We start from the raw sequence: 18,582 nt of genomic DNA, 5'->3' as shown, positions 1-18,582 counted from the left end.
GGAAACCAAATTCTTGCAGTATATATTTCCATTCTTAATTGTTCATGGATTATTTTATGTAAATACATTAAACTTTACTTATGTAAATAAAACTAGTCGCAGCGCAATGCAACAAAACCAGGTTTTAAATATGTGCAATCAGAAATTCTAGCAAATTAATTCCTTGTATGAGTTAGGAAAAATTATCAGCCTTTATCTGAACCTTATCAAAAAGTGAAGTAACTGAAAATTACTCTAGTTAAGTATATTATGTGTTTAATTTCCATTAACATAAGTAGTTGGGCCGAAACCATTATTATATTATTAGTAACAGTCACCTTGACCCCACCGCTCTCAAAAGCAAATCCCATGCTGGCCATTCCCAAAAGCTACCTACACACCAACCAACTGTCATTACTATCCATCAATTCTAACTTAAGTTAAAGGGCCGAAAACTTTTTTCTATTTTTAATAACAGTGACCATGACCTTGACCCCTCTCCCCTCAAAAGCAAATCCCAAGGTAGCTCATCACATAAGCTACCTAATACAAACTTTCAATACAATCCATCAATTCTAACTGAATTATTGAGTGGAGAACCATTTTTCTATTTTTAGTAGCAGTGACCTTGTGTGTTGTAGCTTTACCTTGACCCCTACCCCCTCAAAAGCAATCTCAAACTAGCTCTTCACAAAAGCTACCTACACATCAACTTTTATCATTTTTCATCAATTCTTACTTAAGTTATTGGGCAGAAACCATTTTTCTATTTTTAGTAACAGTAACCTTGACCTTAATTCAACCCCCTGAAATGCAGTCTGAACCTAGCTCTTCACATAAGCTACATAAACACAAACTTTCATCATTATCCATCCATTCTTACAGAAGTTATTGGGCGGAAACCATTTTTTTATTCTTAGCTTCAGTGAGCTTGACCCCCACCCCCCTAATAAACACAATCCAAAGCTAGCTCTTCACATAAGCTACCTCCACACCAACTTTCATTACTATCCATCAATGCTAGCTTAAGTTATTGGGCTGAAACCAATGCTTGACACCCGCTAGCCTGCCCAACGACATCCTCATTCAAATAACCTGGTTTTCATTTTAAAAAAACCTGGGTTATAAAAGGTGGACAAGTTCATATACTTTTGCATGTAATAAACAGTAAAAGCCAACTTCGAACAGAGCTGGTATTGTGAAATACTGTAATACTATTCTAACAAAGGAGAAATGTCAAAAGTTCATGAAGGAAACGAGAAACAGTCAACCTGATAAGGTCATCTGCAATCAACAAGAAAAAGCAAAACAAAATGTTCTAACAAGACAATGCAATCAAAGCTCCCGGAAGATATTTTATTGTTAAACCTATTGCAGTTCGTTTTTTATTGTTCTTGAAGTGTGAATCACAATAGTTTCCTGCTAAGAAATAAGTTCTGGTGTTCATTTTAAGAGACCATAAGAAAGTGTCTCAAACCCACAACTTCTTAGACAATAGCCCCATTACTTAGATCATAAGAAAATTTTGTCGTAAATTGGAATTATCTTAGTGTCAATTTTTTACTATTTTGTTATTTTGCTACATATTGTGTTGATTTAACATTAGCAAGTATTAAAAATGAACATAAAGTTGAATAATAAAAAACAATTGGAATATAAGAAACCACTAATTACCCCTCATTGATGTTTTGAAACACCAGATAAGACCCATGCAGGGTCACTGTAATATGTCTGTGTTGTTGTTGGTCTTATGCAAACTAAACAAGAGAGGTACATATGGTCAACCGGACACAACCACCTATACTCTATGCACTATATGCAGCATTCCATTGTAAACAAACAGCAAGTGTGACCTTTGACTTAGAGCTAGGGACACGGGTCTTATAACCAATACGTCAGCTTGGTATGTTGAACACATGTGGCAAGTAATTTTAAAATCTGTACATAAATGAGAAATTTACCACGCGGACACAACCACCTATACTCTGTCATTATATGCAGCAACCCATAGTAAAAAAAAACCACTATGTGTGAACTCAACCTTATAGGTAGGGACAGGGGTCTAACACGGGACACATTGTCTTGATATGCCAAACACATAGGGAAAATTATTTAAAATTCTGTCCATACACAAGAAAGTTACAGCCTGTACACAACCACTTGTACGCTATATCCTTGTATGCAGCATTTCATAGTAAACTAACACAAAGTGTGACCTTGACCGTAGTGGTAGGTACATTTGTCTTGTATGCGACATGTCGTCTTGGTATGTTGAACACATGTGGCAAGTTATTTGAAAACCTGTCCATACAAGGTAAAGTTACAATCTAGCCATGCAAATTAAGCCAGACCAACTGACAGGACAGATTTTAATATGCCCACCTTTGGGGGTAAAAAAATCAACTTTTTGACCTTTGATGATGTTTATTCAGGTTTAGATTTATTGATTTTATGACATAGTTCCTTTAATGAAACATGCCTCTGATAACTATATCACTAGACCAACCTATCCTTATTGATAGCGTTTTTATAAAAGTAGGAATTTATTAAAACATACAGCTCAGACCTTCTGTAATCAGACATAAACATTCACAGTTCGAAAATTTTTTTATATTACATGATTATGAGAAATTAAGACAACAGTGATAAACCTTCCATCGTTGCCTGGCAATGAACCTCTTTAAATGTTCGGTGTTTATCACAGACGAGCGCCGCAGGTCCTTCTGACGCTTCTCCTTTGGCTGAAATACAAACCAACTACATAAATCAAGGCAGTAACAAAATAATCAGTTTGAACATCTGGAGGAAAGAAACAAAATGTCTTTCATCAAGCAATTTAATTTATCTGCAATACATGAATAATCAGTTTGGTACCTTGAAACAACTTTATCTGACACATACATTGTATATATAATATTGGAGTGATCAAAATCTTTCAGATTCACAAACAGTAAAACAAGACAGCTTCCTTCCCAAAAACGAAGATAGTCACTTAATTCTTTCATGCAACACATGCATTTAATTCAGGTCACAAATACAAACCAGATTGGTTAGTACTAAACATTAAAAATGCTAACAATTATACAAACACAATGTACTAACATTGTACATATCATATGACATAAACAGAACATTAAACTAAGCCCTAAAATTGGCAAATAGCGTTTGATGGTGAATCTATTGAGACCTACAATGAAATATTAGTGCAAGAACTTTCTGCATTAGTAATCCCCTTACCAGCCTTAATAGTCAGCTAGTTAAATGCTGCAATCAGGACAGACATGGTTATATATACATACAATATATTCAAATCAGTAATACAATTGTACAACATATCTGTTTAATCTGATAATTAAAATTTCATGATTCAATGGTGTCTCCTATCATGACCGCTTGTTCTTGTTCTGGTTAAGGTCATCATGACCTGGACCATTGCCCTATTGACCCCTAATTCATCTACTGACTATGACCAAATTGTATACCAAGACTCTACACCCACTCATTCAAGTTATTGATCAGAAACAAAATGCGGACAAAGTAATCCCTGTGTTTGCCATGCTTTGCAGGCTATACAGAAACCACCAATCTTGAAATAAACCTGTGGAAATAATTATATTTTCAATAAACTTTACATCTAAAATAATCATACTTAAAATAAAAATAAGTCAATTATTCACTTTATTAAATGCCAAATTATTGAGAAAAACAACCCAAATCCATCTTTCCACAAGCTTAAAATTTTGCAAGTGAAGGGAGGTAACCGTGCTCATACCTTGATCCAAGGATGATTCTGGCATTCACAGATTGTAGCCCTTTTCCTACAATATGAACATTCACATCTAATGCCATTCAACACAAGATGTATGATAAGACAGTATGTAAAAGATTGCAGCTTCAATTATTTCTTTAATTTAGATTCTATATATAACAGAAAAGCCCATCATTTAATTAATCAGCAATATGTTTTTGTTGAAAATTTGGCTAGCATTTACTAATAAAACAGCTTTTATATCGCAAAACAGAATACTGTACTGCTTCTCAAAAACAGTTTCCCTATTTCCATGAATATCAAAGCAATAGTTGGCAAATGTGATCTAATAATACCTACCTCTGGTCCTTTACGAGTAGTTTTCTTATGAAGTCTTTAGCAAGTTCGCTGGTGCTGCTGAAGTATTCGTCATCAAACTGGTAGTTGACAGCAGTGACGTTGTGGTACGTCTCCTGCTGGTTGTCTCCCAGAAATGGTGATGCCCCCGATAACCTGAAGGACCATATCGCCACATCCATATCACATATAAAACATTAACAAGCAACAGCACCTCGGTGAAAATAATAGCAACAACCTAAATTTATTTACAGTTTAAAATCTGCTAGTCACTTGCGATTAAGAACCATTAACAATTCCTAGGTGACAACCAGTACTTATTATCAGCCTAACTATGAAAGGACCATAGACCTCCTGATCCAGAATCTGATATACTAACAACTTAGCCATCACCACCAATATCATTATACATGCATAAATAATTTCATTATGTCTTTTATATGGAAAGAAACAGAAATTATAAACTTTTCTTTACACATTAGTTCTTGTCTTTAAAGACAAATCAACTAATTTAGGGCATAGTAGCCTAACTACAAAAGTAATATTTTTGCTATGTCACTGTAGGTTTGCATTTTTAAACAGACGTTTGCGCAACACACTTATGAATTACCACATCTGTTTAACATTTACACACATGTACACCTCAGGCTTACCAGCTGCCAACAAAGACAATTCAACATCAACCCAATACCTGCCAACTCAAATTATGCAATGCAGAAATTCTACTTGTTCCAAAATATGTCTTTGAAGACAGTGTCATTAACAATATGCATTGCCACTTTTTTCGTTTTCCATGGAAAATATTGAGAGGAATGATTCAACATTGTCAACTAGAGCTATCACTGGATGTGATAAATACCCCCACTACACCACCTCCTTGTAATAAGAGGTATCTCTGGAAGTGATGAATGCTCAGTGAGTGCCCTATGTCAGTGGTGGTTATGTGCAGTGCACCTCTCATCAATAAGCTGAAGTTTGAAGTCAACACCTCAAATATTTTTCAAGTTATGCTCTTGACAAAAAAGTCTGAGAATTAAAGAAAGGGCACTCATAAAAAACCTGGAGTTATGGTTTTTATGCAATGTACTTTTCTTCAATGAGATCTATTTGCATATTAAGTTTGAAGCCAATACCTCAAGTACTCTTTATGTTATGCTCCAGACAAGTTTGCAAAAAGTAAAAAATAAGTATAAGAATTATCAAAGAGCAATAATGATAAAAATGCCATCAACAAAGTAATGTTTCTTTTGCGCAGCATTTCTCCTCAACACCTTTAATGTGTGTATGAAGTTTGAAGTCAATACCTCAATAACATATGGAGTAATGGAGAAAAGTAGACTTGTATCGATGTTCCTGGACAGACGGAAGGGACAAGGTGATTCCTATATCGCCCACACCACTACTAGGTAAGGGTATAACAAAGACATATATAAGGCCACAAGCTGAATTAACACTCTGTTCTTACCCAGCACTCTTAAAACTTCTTTTTCAAACACAACTTCATATCTTTTAAAGAGAAATACTGATACATGGGTTGTAATAGAGGAGTTACGTACAGTATGTAGGTGATAACGCCAATGCTCCACATGTCCGAGGCAACCGACAGCGGTTCAAAGCTTACCACCTCCGGAGCTGTAAATCATATGGCAGAAATATGGTCTTCTACTATGCATTAATGTAGCATTACATTATTAAATAGGAATGATATTCTAGGGTCTCATACTGAAACGAAACAATTTATTTTAAGTAAATTCCTAAAATGATTTAAAATTATACCACTTTAAATTTTATCAATATGTATCAACTGTAACATTATTTTGGAAATTAGGATGTTGATATTTTTACCAAGCCATGTTTGGGCTGCAAATTGATTCGCACAACTAAATAAGCTCAAATATCAAGTTAAAATTCACCCTATAAACCACAATAAATCATATTATAACTTTCAATGGAATAGATAGTAACTAAGTTAATAAAATTCTAAGCTTTGTCAATTGGATCTCCATCTTCAAATCTCTGGCGGGCAACACATCATGTTGTAAATGTGTGCCCATTAGAGAAAACTGCGATAACTCGAACAGGTGATAACTCGAGAAATGCAAATTGGTTGAGGTCATGGCTTAGTCTTGACATTGATTTTTTCTATTTTCATATTGAATAAACTGATTACTGACAATAAATAGGAACCTAAATAAGTCTAGCACCATTGCTGGGCAAAAGAACACAAATCATAAACAAGAGGGCCATGATGACCCCAGATCGCTCACTTGTAAAATGGTCTTAACTTGATAAATTTGCCAGATGACCCATATTAAAATTTGAGCTAGAAATCAATGAAACAACCTTTCTGACAAATTTCTAGGATATTTGGGCTGAGAATGGTACCTCTAGAGTGTTAACAAGATTTTTCCATATTTGGGCTCTGTGACCTAGTTTTTGACACCAGATGACCCATATTCGAACTTGAGCTAGAAATCATCAAAACAACCTTTCTGACAAATTTCCAGGATATTTGAGCTGAAATTGTTACCTGTAGAGTGTTAACAACATTTTTCCATATTTTGGGGTCTGTGACCTAGTTTTTGACCCCAGATGACCCATATTCAAACTTTTGAGCTAGAAATCATCGAAACAACCTTTCTGACAAATTTCCAGGATATTTGAGCAGAAAATGTTACCTCTAAAGTGCTAACAAGGTTTTTCCATATTTCGGCCATGTGACCTAGTTCTTGAAACCAGATGACCCATAACTTGAGCTAGAAATCAACGAAACAACCTTTCTGACAAATTTCAAGGACTGAAAAAGTTGCCTCTAGAGTGTTAAGAAGATTTTTCTGTTTTTGGGTCATGTGACCTGGTTTTTCATCCTAGATGACCCATATTCGAACTCGTCAAAGAAATTACTAGGACAAACATCCTGACCAAGTTTTGTGACAATTAAGGCCATATTGTGACCACTAGAGTGTTATTTGAGGTCATGATTTCACACATTTTCCGACAGTGTGTTCCAAAATAAACAGATAACAGGTTTTAAAATTTTCACAAGAGTTAAAAATTACAATGACAGACAAAAAGAAAATTAGTGAGGTGTGAAAACTGAAATTCAGCGTTTATGCATGACCGATATTAATTGATAGAGACAATTGAGAAGATAATGCTGAGAAGATAATGCTGAGAAATTAATTGAAATGACAGGTCAAATTCAAATGTTGCTTGTTTAGACAATGTGCCTTTTTGTGAAAAATACTTTGCTTATTCTTAATAGCGATTTGTAATTTCTTAATGTGTGTATATGCTAATCATTCACTGTTTTGTTTTATTTACATATACCGGCACAGTATAATACTACTAGATATGTTTTGACTTTGACAGATGACATTTCATAAAGGGCAGAAATGGAAACTCCGGATAACTCGAAACTTTCGATAACTTAAAAGCTTTATGTCCGGCCCTGGTAGCTTTGAGTGATCACAGTTTTACTGTATTTTAAATTCTGCCTATGCATGACCAAGGTACAGCCCAGACAAGATTAGATGCACAGACACACATAGAATGCATTAAGATACATAAGACTGGTACTGTGTGCATGCAGATATATCACAGTCCATACCTACAAACTCTGCAGTGCCCATGAGAGCCCTGTGCTCCTCTTTGGGGCCAATTTTTCTGGACAGCCCAAAGTCAATCAGCTTAACTGCCGTGCTCCCCTTTTCCTGCAGTAGGATATTCTCAGGCTGAAATGCACACACAAACGCCTCATGATAATTGACACTAAATATACTATTCTTACAAGGTGCACATTGATGTTGTTTTTTAATATCTTTGAAAGAGTTCACTTAAAATAATTATGTATTAATAAAAATAGTAATAAGAGCTTTTACAGGAGTCAGGGCTCATCCTACATCCAAATTTTAGGGAGAAGTGACTTTTCTCTAGTCAGCAAAAAGGAGATGATACAACCGTGGGTGGAGAAGTTTTGCATAACTATTATGACTTATCAAACCTGTCATCCTTAAGGACAAAAACAATGCATTCACTTCATTATCATTACTGTACACATCACAGAAAGATTGTCTGCATTGAAGTTAAGCACATGGATAATGATGTTATGAAAAAAAAACATCTTAACATCATTATATCAAACATTTCACATCTTAAGCATAATGCACTTCTCTTCCAACTTTGTAAAAAGCGAAAAAAATTAACAAAAAGTGATAGCTTCGCCTGCTGTGCTATATAGGACAGACAGACAGACATTTTATTTCAACTTGTACTATTTACATCGTCAACAACACATATATTTATAATTATCAATGTCAACGTGAATGCATAGTAACAAACAATATAGTACACACGAGTATATATACAAAAAATAACAAAAAGTTACAATAAATAGGTTAAATATTGTAATATTAAAATCTATCTAAATCAGAGGATGAACAATTTTTACCATATTATAAGTTCTAACATTTATTAAAGAGGACGAGCCCTTGGAGTGACGAATAAAGCCACATGCAGCCTGGACACAGGAATCTTAACTTCTTTTTTTTAAAAGGGGCCATTACTCTGTTTTTGAAGGATTGTAACTAAAGTTGAACGTGACCTATATTTTAGAGTGTTAAACAACAGGTGTACCAACTTTGTGAAGACCCAAAATTTTGGATAATTCCAGTTTGAAAAGGGGTCATGACTCCCATAAAAAATGGTAGGTTTTAAAGATGCACTCTTACTCCCAAATAAGATTTATCACAATTAATACAATTGTTATAATATACAAAAAAGGGATGAATAAATGTCGAAAACAATGGTCCTTATGAAGGATACAGAGTTTAACTTGAAAGAAAGGTGCAAAAAACTTGGTATTCAACATTATGAGACGATCGTCCATCACAGTAAATCTTTTAGCACTCACCAATCATTTAATATTTTCCATAAATGCATTATTCAGTATGTAGATAATGGTTTACCACTTAAAATTTATGTTTGTTCTATATGTACATGTATTGATTTTGCATCAGAGTGTCACTTTAATGAAAAACAAGAATGATATCGGTTCTATGGTGTTCAGCATTTGTGCCAAAACGTAATAAAATCCCAAACTTAACTAAATCTTTCTACCCTGTCGTTGTTATTGTCATCATTATTGGCTGTATGCTGTTTTTATTATTATTTGAAAGACATATTGAATGTCTTGTCTATTTGCATGTTTTGTATAAAGTGAAGCATCATCCCCATATAGCGCATAGAATGGATGCATGAGGAACGGAAACTCTAAACATCTTGATGAAGATTAAGTTAATTATAAGTTTAATGTATTCATGAAATTGAACAATTGTACAACATACCAGTACATACCAATTGTTGTATTGTTAATTGAAGTAGTGACAAATATTGCCCTAGTGCATCATGTGTAAGATACAAACACTTATTACAGCTAATTATGTCTGTATTTATTGCCTCTCCAAGTTTTCCTGTTATTTTTTTGGTTCAAGAAGACCTGTACATGAACTTATGAAGAAATGTATTAGATATAGATGTTAATTACCACTAAATAATTAACATAAATAAACAAAAAGGTCCTAGATCAGTGTAATTGAGGTGAGGTAAAGTTGATATCCATGTTATTAAACACTTATGTAGGAAGCAAAAGTTACTATTTAATGGTGTCTACATAACATACTCTAATCTTGAAAATGGGCTGTTGCAATGTTTGTTAACAGCGGAACATGTACCTTATGGTCAGTTGAGCAATGTCTGGGTAATAAAATGGTCCAAAGAAGTCAAGGCTGGGTATTAAAATGTTAACATAAAGTCAAGGCTGGGTATTAAAAGGGTATCATAAGGTCCAGGCTGGGTATTAAAAGGGTATCATAAGGTCCAGGCTGGGTATTTAAAGGGTAACATAAGGTCCAGGCTGGGTATTTAAAGGGTAACATAAGGTCAAGGCTGGGTATCAAAATGGTACCATAAGGTCAAGGCTGGGTATTAAAAGGGTATCATAAAGTCCAGGCTGGGTATTTAAAGGGTAACATAAGGTCAAGGCTGGGTATTTAAAGGGTAACATAAGGTCAAGGCTGGGTATCAAAATGGTACCATAAGGTCAAGGCTGGGTATTAAAAGGGTATCATAAGGTCAAGGCTGGGTATTAAAAGGGTATTATAAGGTCCAGGCTGGGTATTTAAAGGGTAACATAAGGTCAAGGCTGGGTATCAAAATGGTACCATAAGGTCAAGGCTGGGTATTAAAATGTTAACATAAAGTCAAGGCTGGGTATTAAAAGGGTATCATAAGGTAAAGGCTGGGTATTAAAATGGTATCATTAGATCAAGGTTTTTGTTTTGGTATTGCAGGGAAGTTAAGGTTTTTACATTGTTTAACATTGGTAATACATTAAGGTCAATGTTATTATTACAGTGCTACCTTAAGGTCAAGGTGTGCTATGTATCTCGAGTGGAGGTGTTCAAGGCCATCAAGTATTTGTTTGATGAAGGACGAGGCCTCCTCCTCACACAGCTTATCCTTCGCAGACAGGTACTCAAACAGCTCACCCCCATCAACACTGCAAAGCAACAATCAGGTCTACAATTACTAGAATTCCCCAAAATAGAATGTGTGGACTGTCGGGACCTCTCATCATTTTACTATAACATAGTTAGACTATATACCAAGGCATTCAAAAGTAACCATTATATCCTAGTAAAGGTCACCTTGAGATGTTGATCCAAAAAACTCTAGTGGTCATCTACTGACTATGACTTATGTGCATATTCAGTTTGAAGACTCTATGCCACATCATTCATTAATTATTGATCAGAAAAGAAAGGGTGACGCCGACAAGACAGACGCAGAAGATAATGGACTATGTCACTGCTTTTCGTGGGCACAACCTCATTTCCTTTAAGTTAATAGACTGGGGTGGCTCCTCCTACATCACCTAGAAACCCTGCTAAGAAGACAAAAGAAATGATATACTGGTTATGTTCAGTTTCACTTTTACCGCTAAAAAGTGTTCAAGAAAACACACGGAAATGTTTATAGCCAACTGATGTCTAAAATTGCTCCTGAAATGCTTACTTCCACAAATGCCAAGGGTTGCCTACCATCTCCATATATATATTCTAATTATTCTGTATACCCGTAACAGATTTCATAGAAATTTGTACTTAATACACAAGTTTAATGCACATAACATATGCACATCTTACAAGATTTGCAAAATAGCAACCAAGCAATGTTATTCACTTTACTCCTTACATCTTAAATAAACAATATGCAGAATATCATTCACTTTTTTTTCTATTCAAAAAAAAAAAAAAGTATACATCGTAATATAGAAGCATATTTAATTTCTTCAGAGTTTTGTTTACACCTCCCTGTTCATAAAGGTCAGTTTGATCCTATGAACTCTCAATCCCTATGGACTTACAGTTCAAGTATGAGGATGACCTCCCGGTTCGTCTCATACACGTCATACAGGTTGATGATGTTACGGTGGCTCGTCTCCCCGAGGATCTCTATCTCCTTTTCAATGTCCTCTAGCTTCGCACCCCGTCTCCCCCCACCCCGACGCTTCCGAATGAACTTGGCAGCATACTCCGCCCCTGTCGCCCTCTCCCGACATCTCTTCACTGTTGCAAAATGCCCTCTGTAATGAATAATTCTTAAAATTGTGTCAGGTAAGTTTCAAACAAAGAAAATTCATACGTATAAACCAACTGAGATTTCTTTTTCAACAAATAAAAATTGCAACATTGAAACTTAAGCTACACATGATTTACAGATGAGAAAATGACAAAAATTAAAAAGCCTTCAAAGGAAAATAAAATAAAATATAGATTTATTTTTGTTGTAGGCCTAAAACTAACTCTTCTCTTGTATAAATGAATTCCATATCATGCTTAGGGTTTGTTATCTTAACCATAAAAAATGTCAAAAATTACATTGATTAATTATTAATAAGCATTGGTTCTACACATCTATATTATTCAGCACAGGCCAGGTTCAAAATATTCCTCTAGTCATTCCACTTGTACCCAGCACGCGCTGAATAAAATTGAGAGTGTGACTCCAAACAAAAATCAGTTAAAAAAGTTGAGGAAGTCATTTCCTGGCTATTTTACAAGCATGCTGAAAACATTAATTTGCAAATTGCCAAATGAGATAAAATGAAGTTCATATTTGTGGTGCCATCATGATGGTAAAGCACTTCCGAATAAGTAGATACCGATATTTTGTTTGTGTGCATTCTTTGTCCAGAATAAAGTCTTTAAAAAAACCATGCTCTACACAGTTTGAAATGGCTCGTTTAGACATGTATGGCAACTGATAATGGTTTCACAATTTACTTTTGCATAATTAAAGATTGATTTGTGGTTGGAATTATGGACAATGACTTTGATCATTATGGTAACACATTTATGAGTAGTAATACTTTACTTTGAAATTGCATACCACTTTGACAGAGAGGGATGATAGAGAAAAATGTTTTGCCTGAGATAAATGCAATTTTAGATTGCAGTTTCGTTGAAATCAAACCATCTGTGGAACAAAACTGCCCGAAAAGGACTCAGAATTTTATGATTTGTTTGCTGATCTGTGACTATGCATCTTTAAAGAAATAGTTTTGTTTTATTAGGTTTTTAAGCAAAAAAAGATTTGGAGTACAGGAGATCCACAGCTATTGTATCCCAATGGATAATTATATGTATTGTTAAATTGCTTTTAAATGGGTATAATGTATACAAAAACGTGTACCCGATATGCTGCTATTGCACTTAAATAAGATAACGGGTTTTAGAGGCCTTTTAATACTTTTAGCATACATATGTTAAGATATTTAACTCAAAGCCTTGCAAATGTCACTTTAAATGAAAAGATTGAGATATCATTCACTTTGTTTGTTGGAATATTGCCACCTGAAATAATATATTTCACATTATCAGATTCTGTGGTGGGTGCAGTCAGCTGTAACAGCAAATTGGGCTCACCGCCCTGGTTGTTCAGTGTTTAATTTTTTTCTCTTAACACATGATGGGCAAAAATCATAACAATAAACCATTTCAAAGAACCTTCGGAACAGTACAGTATTTATAGTAATAAATTCACCTTTTCATTTTCCTGAATCATAATAAATGTTACAGATTATTGCTTCTGGCAGTAATTGTTGATTATAAAGATTTTTTTTTTTTTTATTTTCTGAATAAAGTTGAGAAGCATTCCAGTTATGAAACTGCCTTTATAGCATCTATGATCGTGATAAAATATCTAAATCTTCAGAAAGAAACATTATTCTGCACTTTTATAATGCAACATGGCATACCTATCAAATGATCTAGACTACTACGTTCCAATGCATGGTGTTATATGAAAATAACAACACACTTAACACTTAACAATAAAATAGATCTACATGTATGTCTCAACAAAGTTCTGAGACTAAGTGATTTGCAGCGCAATTTACACCAACTCATGACTATATTTGTTTTTATCATCGCATGACAGAGCATTTAAAGCATGGTCATACCATATCAGACCATGGGCTACTCAATTAACTCTTTATAGGTTTTGAAGCTAAATGGCTTGTGGATGTGATAAAAACAAACTTGCTCAATATGCTGTATCTACCTTTTATTGTTTACATTTTCACCACTTTGTTCATACTCCTATATGTGGGATTGAGCAACTTTATCGAATACATGGTGGTTACGTTCTACTATTTTATTGTTCATATAAGAAACATAACTTTTTTCTAATGTTGTTTAATGTTAAATACAGAATTGGAACTTAATCCCATATATGGGTTTGGGGTAGTTAAACACAAGAAATCAGTATTGCTGTTTTTTTTTCCTATGGAAATCAGTTGATTCACTATAGAATATAATAGAAAATTTATTTCTTGGTCTATAACCTAGCAATCTCAAGCCTCTCTGATAGCAGGAAAGTCTGTGCTCCTGGGAGGTTGTAGGAACCTGCTTCCCAAGACAATTATTAGCATCAATTAGCTCATGAATCACTATTAATCACATTAACTAGCTACTTATGACAGGAGGTACAATGATACTAGTGATATAGTAGGTAATTGCTATCAATGTGATGCTTCTGTTATAAGGCCTGTTTGACTATTATTTAAGTGGTTTTTTTTAATGTTTTAAGTAGAACTTATCACTAAAGTAACTTATTCCATTGAGGTCATATTTTTGATTACTGTACTTGATATAAATGTTCAGTCAAGGATGTTAAGTCAAGGATTAGAAACTTACAAATGTTGATTTGATTCAATAGCGCTCATTACCATTTAAACCGCCATCGCTTACAATACCCTATGTATGTTATACAGGCTACTTAAAAATGCACAAACTGGTAATGACATTGCCACAAATTACAATGTCTGACATTCTAGTAAATAATGCACATAACTTCAGAAGCAACCACTTTATGCCATATACATAGTCAACATGACAGTGCCAGCCAAATAAGAGTTCAATATCTAAAATGTCATCCATACAATGTACATGTGCCTTAAATTTGCATTTAATTGATGATGGTAAAGACGTAATACCAACTTCCCTATTAGTACACATGTTCTCTTCCTGTACTGAGACATGGACATGTACCAGAAAAAAACTAGCAACACTTGAGTTCCAAAACTGAAATTTTGGAACTGATTCATTGATATGTATTACATAAAGAGGTATCTAAATTGATAGGTGTTGATGTGTAAGTTGGTAACTCCTTTGTTTATACAGCCATGAAATATCCCAGAAGTCTGAAGCATATCTTGAAGGAATTTCATTTCCAGAAGTTTATATAGTAATTCTGGGACAAAATCAGATCTCGATTCCGTCTAAATCATCTACTCAGCAAACTTGTGAGAATATTTTTTTTTTCTTTGTTCTGATAGCTCCGAGACATATTCAGATGATACCAGTAGCAGCATTTGTACATGTAGTGCCGAGTTGTGTAGCTCTTTGCAATGATTAATACTGATGGCACATTTTGTGAGGCGCGCTCTGAGTAATGCTCCGGGTGCACGTGCAATCTAATTTTCACAACCTTGCTACTTCCAGCTCAGCCAGAAAATGTTGTCTACAAACTGAGGAAAAGTTTTTTGTTTCCAACCACTTCAGCATGTTTTTATGACGATTTGACATGGTTTTCCATGTTGATATTGCACTAACATGAAATGTTTTCCCACCTGAGTTATGCCTTTCCATGTTGGTATTTTGTATTTATTTGCCATACAACTTTGACAAACATAAACACTACAAGATGTAACTAATCGAAGACATTGAGCTGTAACTGGAAATAGAGGAATGCATAAATAGTATGAATGAAGGCAGTATGTAAATAAACAGATGGGTTGATAAGCCCAACACAGCGATGTATTTTTTTTAATTTAGGAGCCTGGTGAAGGTGTATGAAAGTAAATCAAGCAGCAATCACTTGAAGCCTCATCCCCAACAGACTGCCACTTGAACACAGATAGCAGGCTGCTCTTATCTTCAACATTTGGTTTACATTTAACTTTTTCCCTATTGAAGCAGATGCTGATATTAATAGCCTTTACATCAACATGTCTCTCAGACCCCTCCACATCAATGAAGTAAAATTGATCATTCTGAATTGCAAAAAAGGCTAATTATAAAACTTCCATATTTCTTACTGAGCCACAGTAGAAACTCAGTGCCCACAGCCTAATATTTTAATAAAATGTATAATAATATTGAGAAGCAAAAGTCAGAAGGGGCGAGTACGGGGCGAGTAAGAGGCTGTGTATAAGAGGCTGTGTATAAGAGGCTGTGTATAAGAGGCTGTGTAAATTTGGAGCACAAATTTGCGCGATAGTAGCATCCCACAGAAAGTTGTAATAAGTGCATTTTGTTGTCCTATCATATTGATATTTTTCTCTGAAATATTTAAGTATGTAAGTGTGTCAGTAAATAATTGAATACAAGTGCAAATGCTATACTAGATCTGTTTCTGATTACAGGCCCTTCATCTGCATTTTCATCTGCATTTTAAAAGTGGTGCTGCAGAAGTATTTCTAATGATGAGGTTTTTTTTGTTTTTTGTTTTTTTTGGGGGGGGGATAGGCTTGATCCCCAGTGCTAAAATTTAGTTTGTGAAGCAGTTAGGAGCATTTTCATGTATATTTTTTACTAAAAATACTACATTTTTAAAAAAAAATACAGTTCTAAGATTGTGGTTTATCTAGATACAAAGGTGAAAATATTCAGAATGTACACTTCTTTTATTTAATAATTTTAATACTGAAAGTATGCAGTCATTCATTTGTTTGTTGGTTCTTTTCATCCTTCATAGGGCTTTCATCTCAGCATTAATAAATCAATTAATTATCCAGTTAGTCATTCAGTCAGTCAGCCATTGCTTTGAATTAGATGATGAATTCGATAATTTTTTATACATTAATTATTTTTCAATTTGATTTTGTAATCATGTACAAAGTATAAGTAACAATATATTACACAGATATACACATGATAAGCAGGTGCGACTTAATTTGAACACAGACAAAGCTTATTTTATTTCATTAAGATTTTTTTCAAATTAAGTAAAAATTCAACACATAATTGTAAATTATAAAATTAAAATAAATGCAATTATATTTATATTAAACACTATTTGCTTGAGGTTTATTAATTATTGAACTGACCTTACTAAGCAATAATTAACCATTTTACAGTCGTTAAATTATTAAGTAAGTAGCAGCCTTTATCTAATCAACACTGACTGGTGCCATTAAACATGTGCACAGAAGATTGCTGATGGCATCTGAAAAGTTTAAATATTTTGTAACAAAGTCATAAAAAATGTTAGAAATTCGATGAAAATTATAATTCCTACCTAAATCAGCAGCTGCTGACGACAGCCCTGGTATATCCTTACATCCATAAAGAGCTTGTTCATTTATGCATTTGCCTCATTTGCATAATGTTTACACTATTAAGCAGTATTAATGATAATAAACTTTTTCTAACAAGACATCAAATAAAAAAGTTTTGGCATTAAGTTTTAATATTTCATTTTGATAGTGAAATTCCTTTCTGTTACTGATAGATATCTGTGATAAATCATGCACTGCACAATTTGTAAAAAAAACGAAAATGTACATGGAAGAAGAAAAGACCTTGCAGGTTTCTTATGAAGCACACACCGTAGCAAACAATTCAGATTAAGGATATCAATATGAACCTGAATTCACAAGAGTCCTTTAAAAGATTGGAAATTGGACAAAATTATAATAAACTATTTGAAACTACATGAGAAAAGAAATATATGTTTGGGATTGTGAGTGCATCGACTGTCTAATTTTGTATTTTAATGATAAGATTTATGATGTTAAATGATATCCAGCAACCAGATACTTAATCTTTAGAATAAGATCGGAGACAACTGCACACTCGATTCCAAACCAGTCTATTCCACTCACCTTTTTTTTTTAATCCTGATGAGAATCAAATAACTGTTTGTTCTGGTCTATCTTGCAAGAGTAATTGACAATTATCAAAAAAGAGCTAAATTTGTTTCAAATCTGGATGACAATTCCTCGCTGGTTTGAATATTAAATGTGTTGTTTTTTTTAGAAATGTTTTATTTATCCCTTTTGGCACCAAAGTGGCAAAATGCGAATGTCTTGAAGACCGCCAAAGTCTTATTGTGACATGGCAAAGAATAATATGTATTTTAAATAATATATTTGATAGTTGGCGATCATTTAAGACCATCAGGAAAAAACTTTAATTAGTCAAGATTAAACTAAGATATATGCTTGATCACTGTTTTAATATTTATCACCAGTATTCATATCTTGAAATGAAGACCTTTTAGAATAAGAATCTAATGAATAGTCTCAGAAGCGGCTAATTAAGTGTCATGTCACTGAACACTGTCACTTTTGTGACTACTTTGCCACTACAGTCATGTACCAGCAAAAAATCTAATTATTCAAAATAACAAACTCACTTTCCGATATCATCACCGAGTTCGTACTTCAGGTCAACCGGCTCCTTTTTGAATTCCATCATCATCCACTCATTTTTTAGATTATTGCACTAATGTCATTGTCTTTCAAGATATTATACTGGTTGCTACATAATGTAGTTTCACTTCCTACTCTGGCAAGCTACGTTAAAAATAAAACTATTCCGCATGTCACAAGTTTCGAGACAAATCGTCCAGACTGAAATCGGTGTCGGCAAAGTTATCATTCACAGACATGGTATTGATGGCATAATTCATTCAATAACCTCGATCAAAAAATATGTCATGTTATAACCATATTAAAACAATTTCATTGTAAGAAGCTTTGTTATTTCAGAACTTCCAATTCTGTCATATTCTGATGTATTGATTTCCCCTGAAATTCAATGAAAACTAAAACAGTGGTTCGAGGAAGTGAAAGCAATTTAAGGTGATATATATAATTAATGCAATAAATGGTTCTTGTGAAATAAAAACACTTAACTCAAGTTTCTGGC

At 34.0% G+C, this 18,582-nt stretch overlaps 1 protein-coding gene across 2 annotated transcripts in view; it reads right to left on the bottom strand.

Annotated features, from left to right (window-relative positions):
* Positions 1-18,239, bottom strand: part of LOC128226866 (death-associated protein kinase 1-like) — a 45,813-nt gene extending 27,574 nt beyond the window's left edge. For both annotated transcript variants that reach the window (XM_052936953.1, XM_052936954.1), the window contains exons 1-8: positions 18,068-18,239; positions 11,511-11,729; positions 10,505-10,643; positions 7,695-7,818; positions 5,641-5,716; positions 4,088-4,240; positions 3,752-3,797; positions 2,631-2,720 (exon numbers count right to left, since the gene is read on the bottom strand). In XM_052936953.1, the coding sequence (XP_052792913.1) occupies positions 2,631-2,720; positions 3,752-3,797; positions 4,088-4,240; positions 5,641-5,716; positions 7,695-7,818; positions 10,505-10,643; positions 11,511-11,729; positions 18,068-18,132 (912 nt within the window). In that variant the 5' untranslated portion in view covers positions 18,133-18,239. The remainder of the gene's footprint in view (positions 1-2,630; positions 2,721-3,751; positions 3,798-4,087; positions 4,241-5,640; positions 5,717-7,694; positions 7,819-10,504; positions 10,644-11,510; positions 11,730-18,067) is intronic.
* Between the last annotated feature and the right edge of the window lie 343 nt (positions 18,240-18,582).

Source organism: Mya arenaria, chromosome 3 (genome assembly GCF_026914265.1).
Source record: "Mya arenaria isolate MELC-2E11 chromosome 3, ASM2691426v1".
Taxonomy (NCBI): Eukaryota; Metazoa; Mollusca; class Bivalvia; order Myida; family Myidae; genus Mya; species Mya arenaria.
The sequence above is the reverse complement of the archived record's forward strand: the minus strand, read 5'-3'. Positions and strand labels throughout refer to the sequence as shown.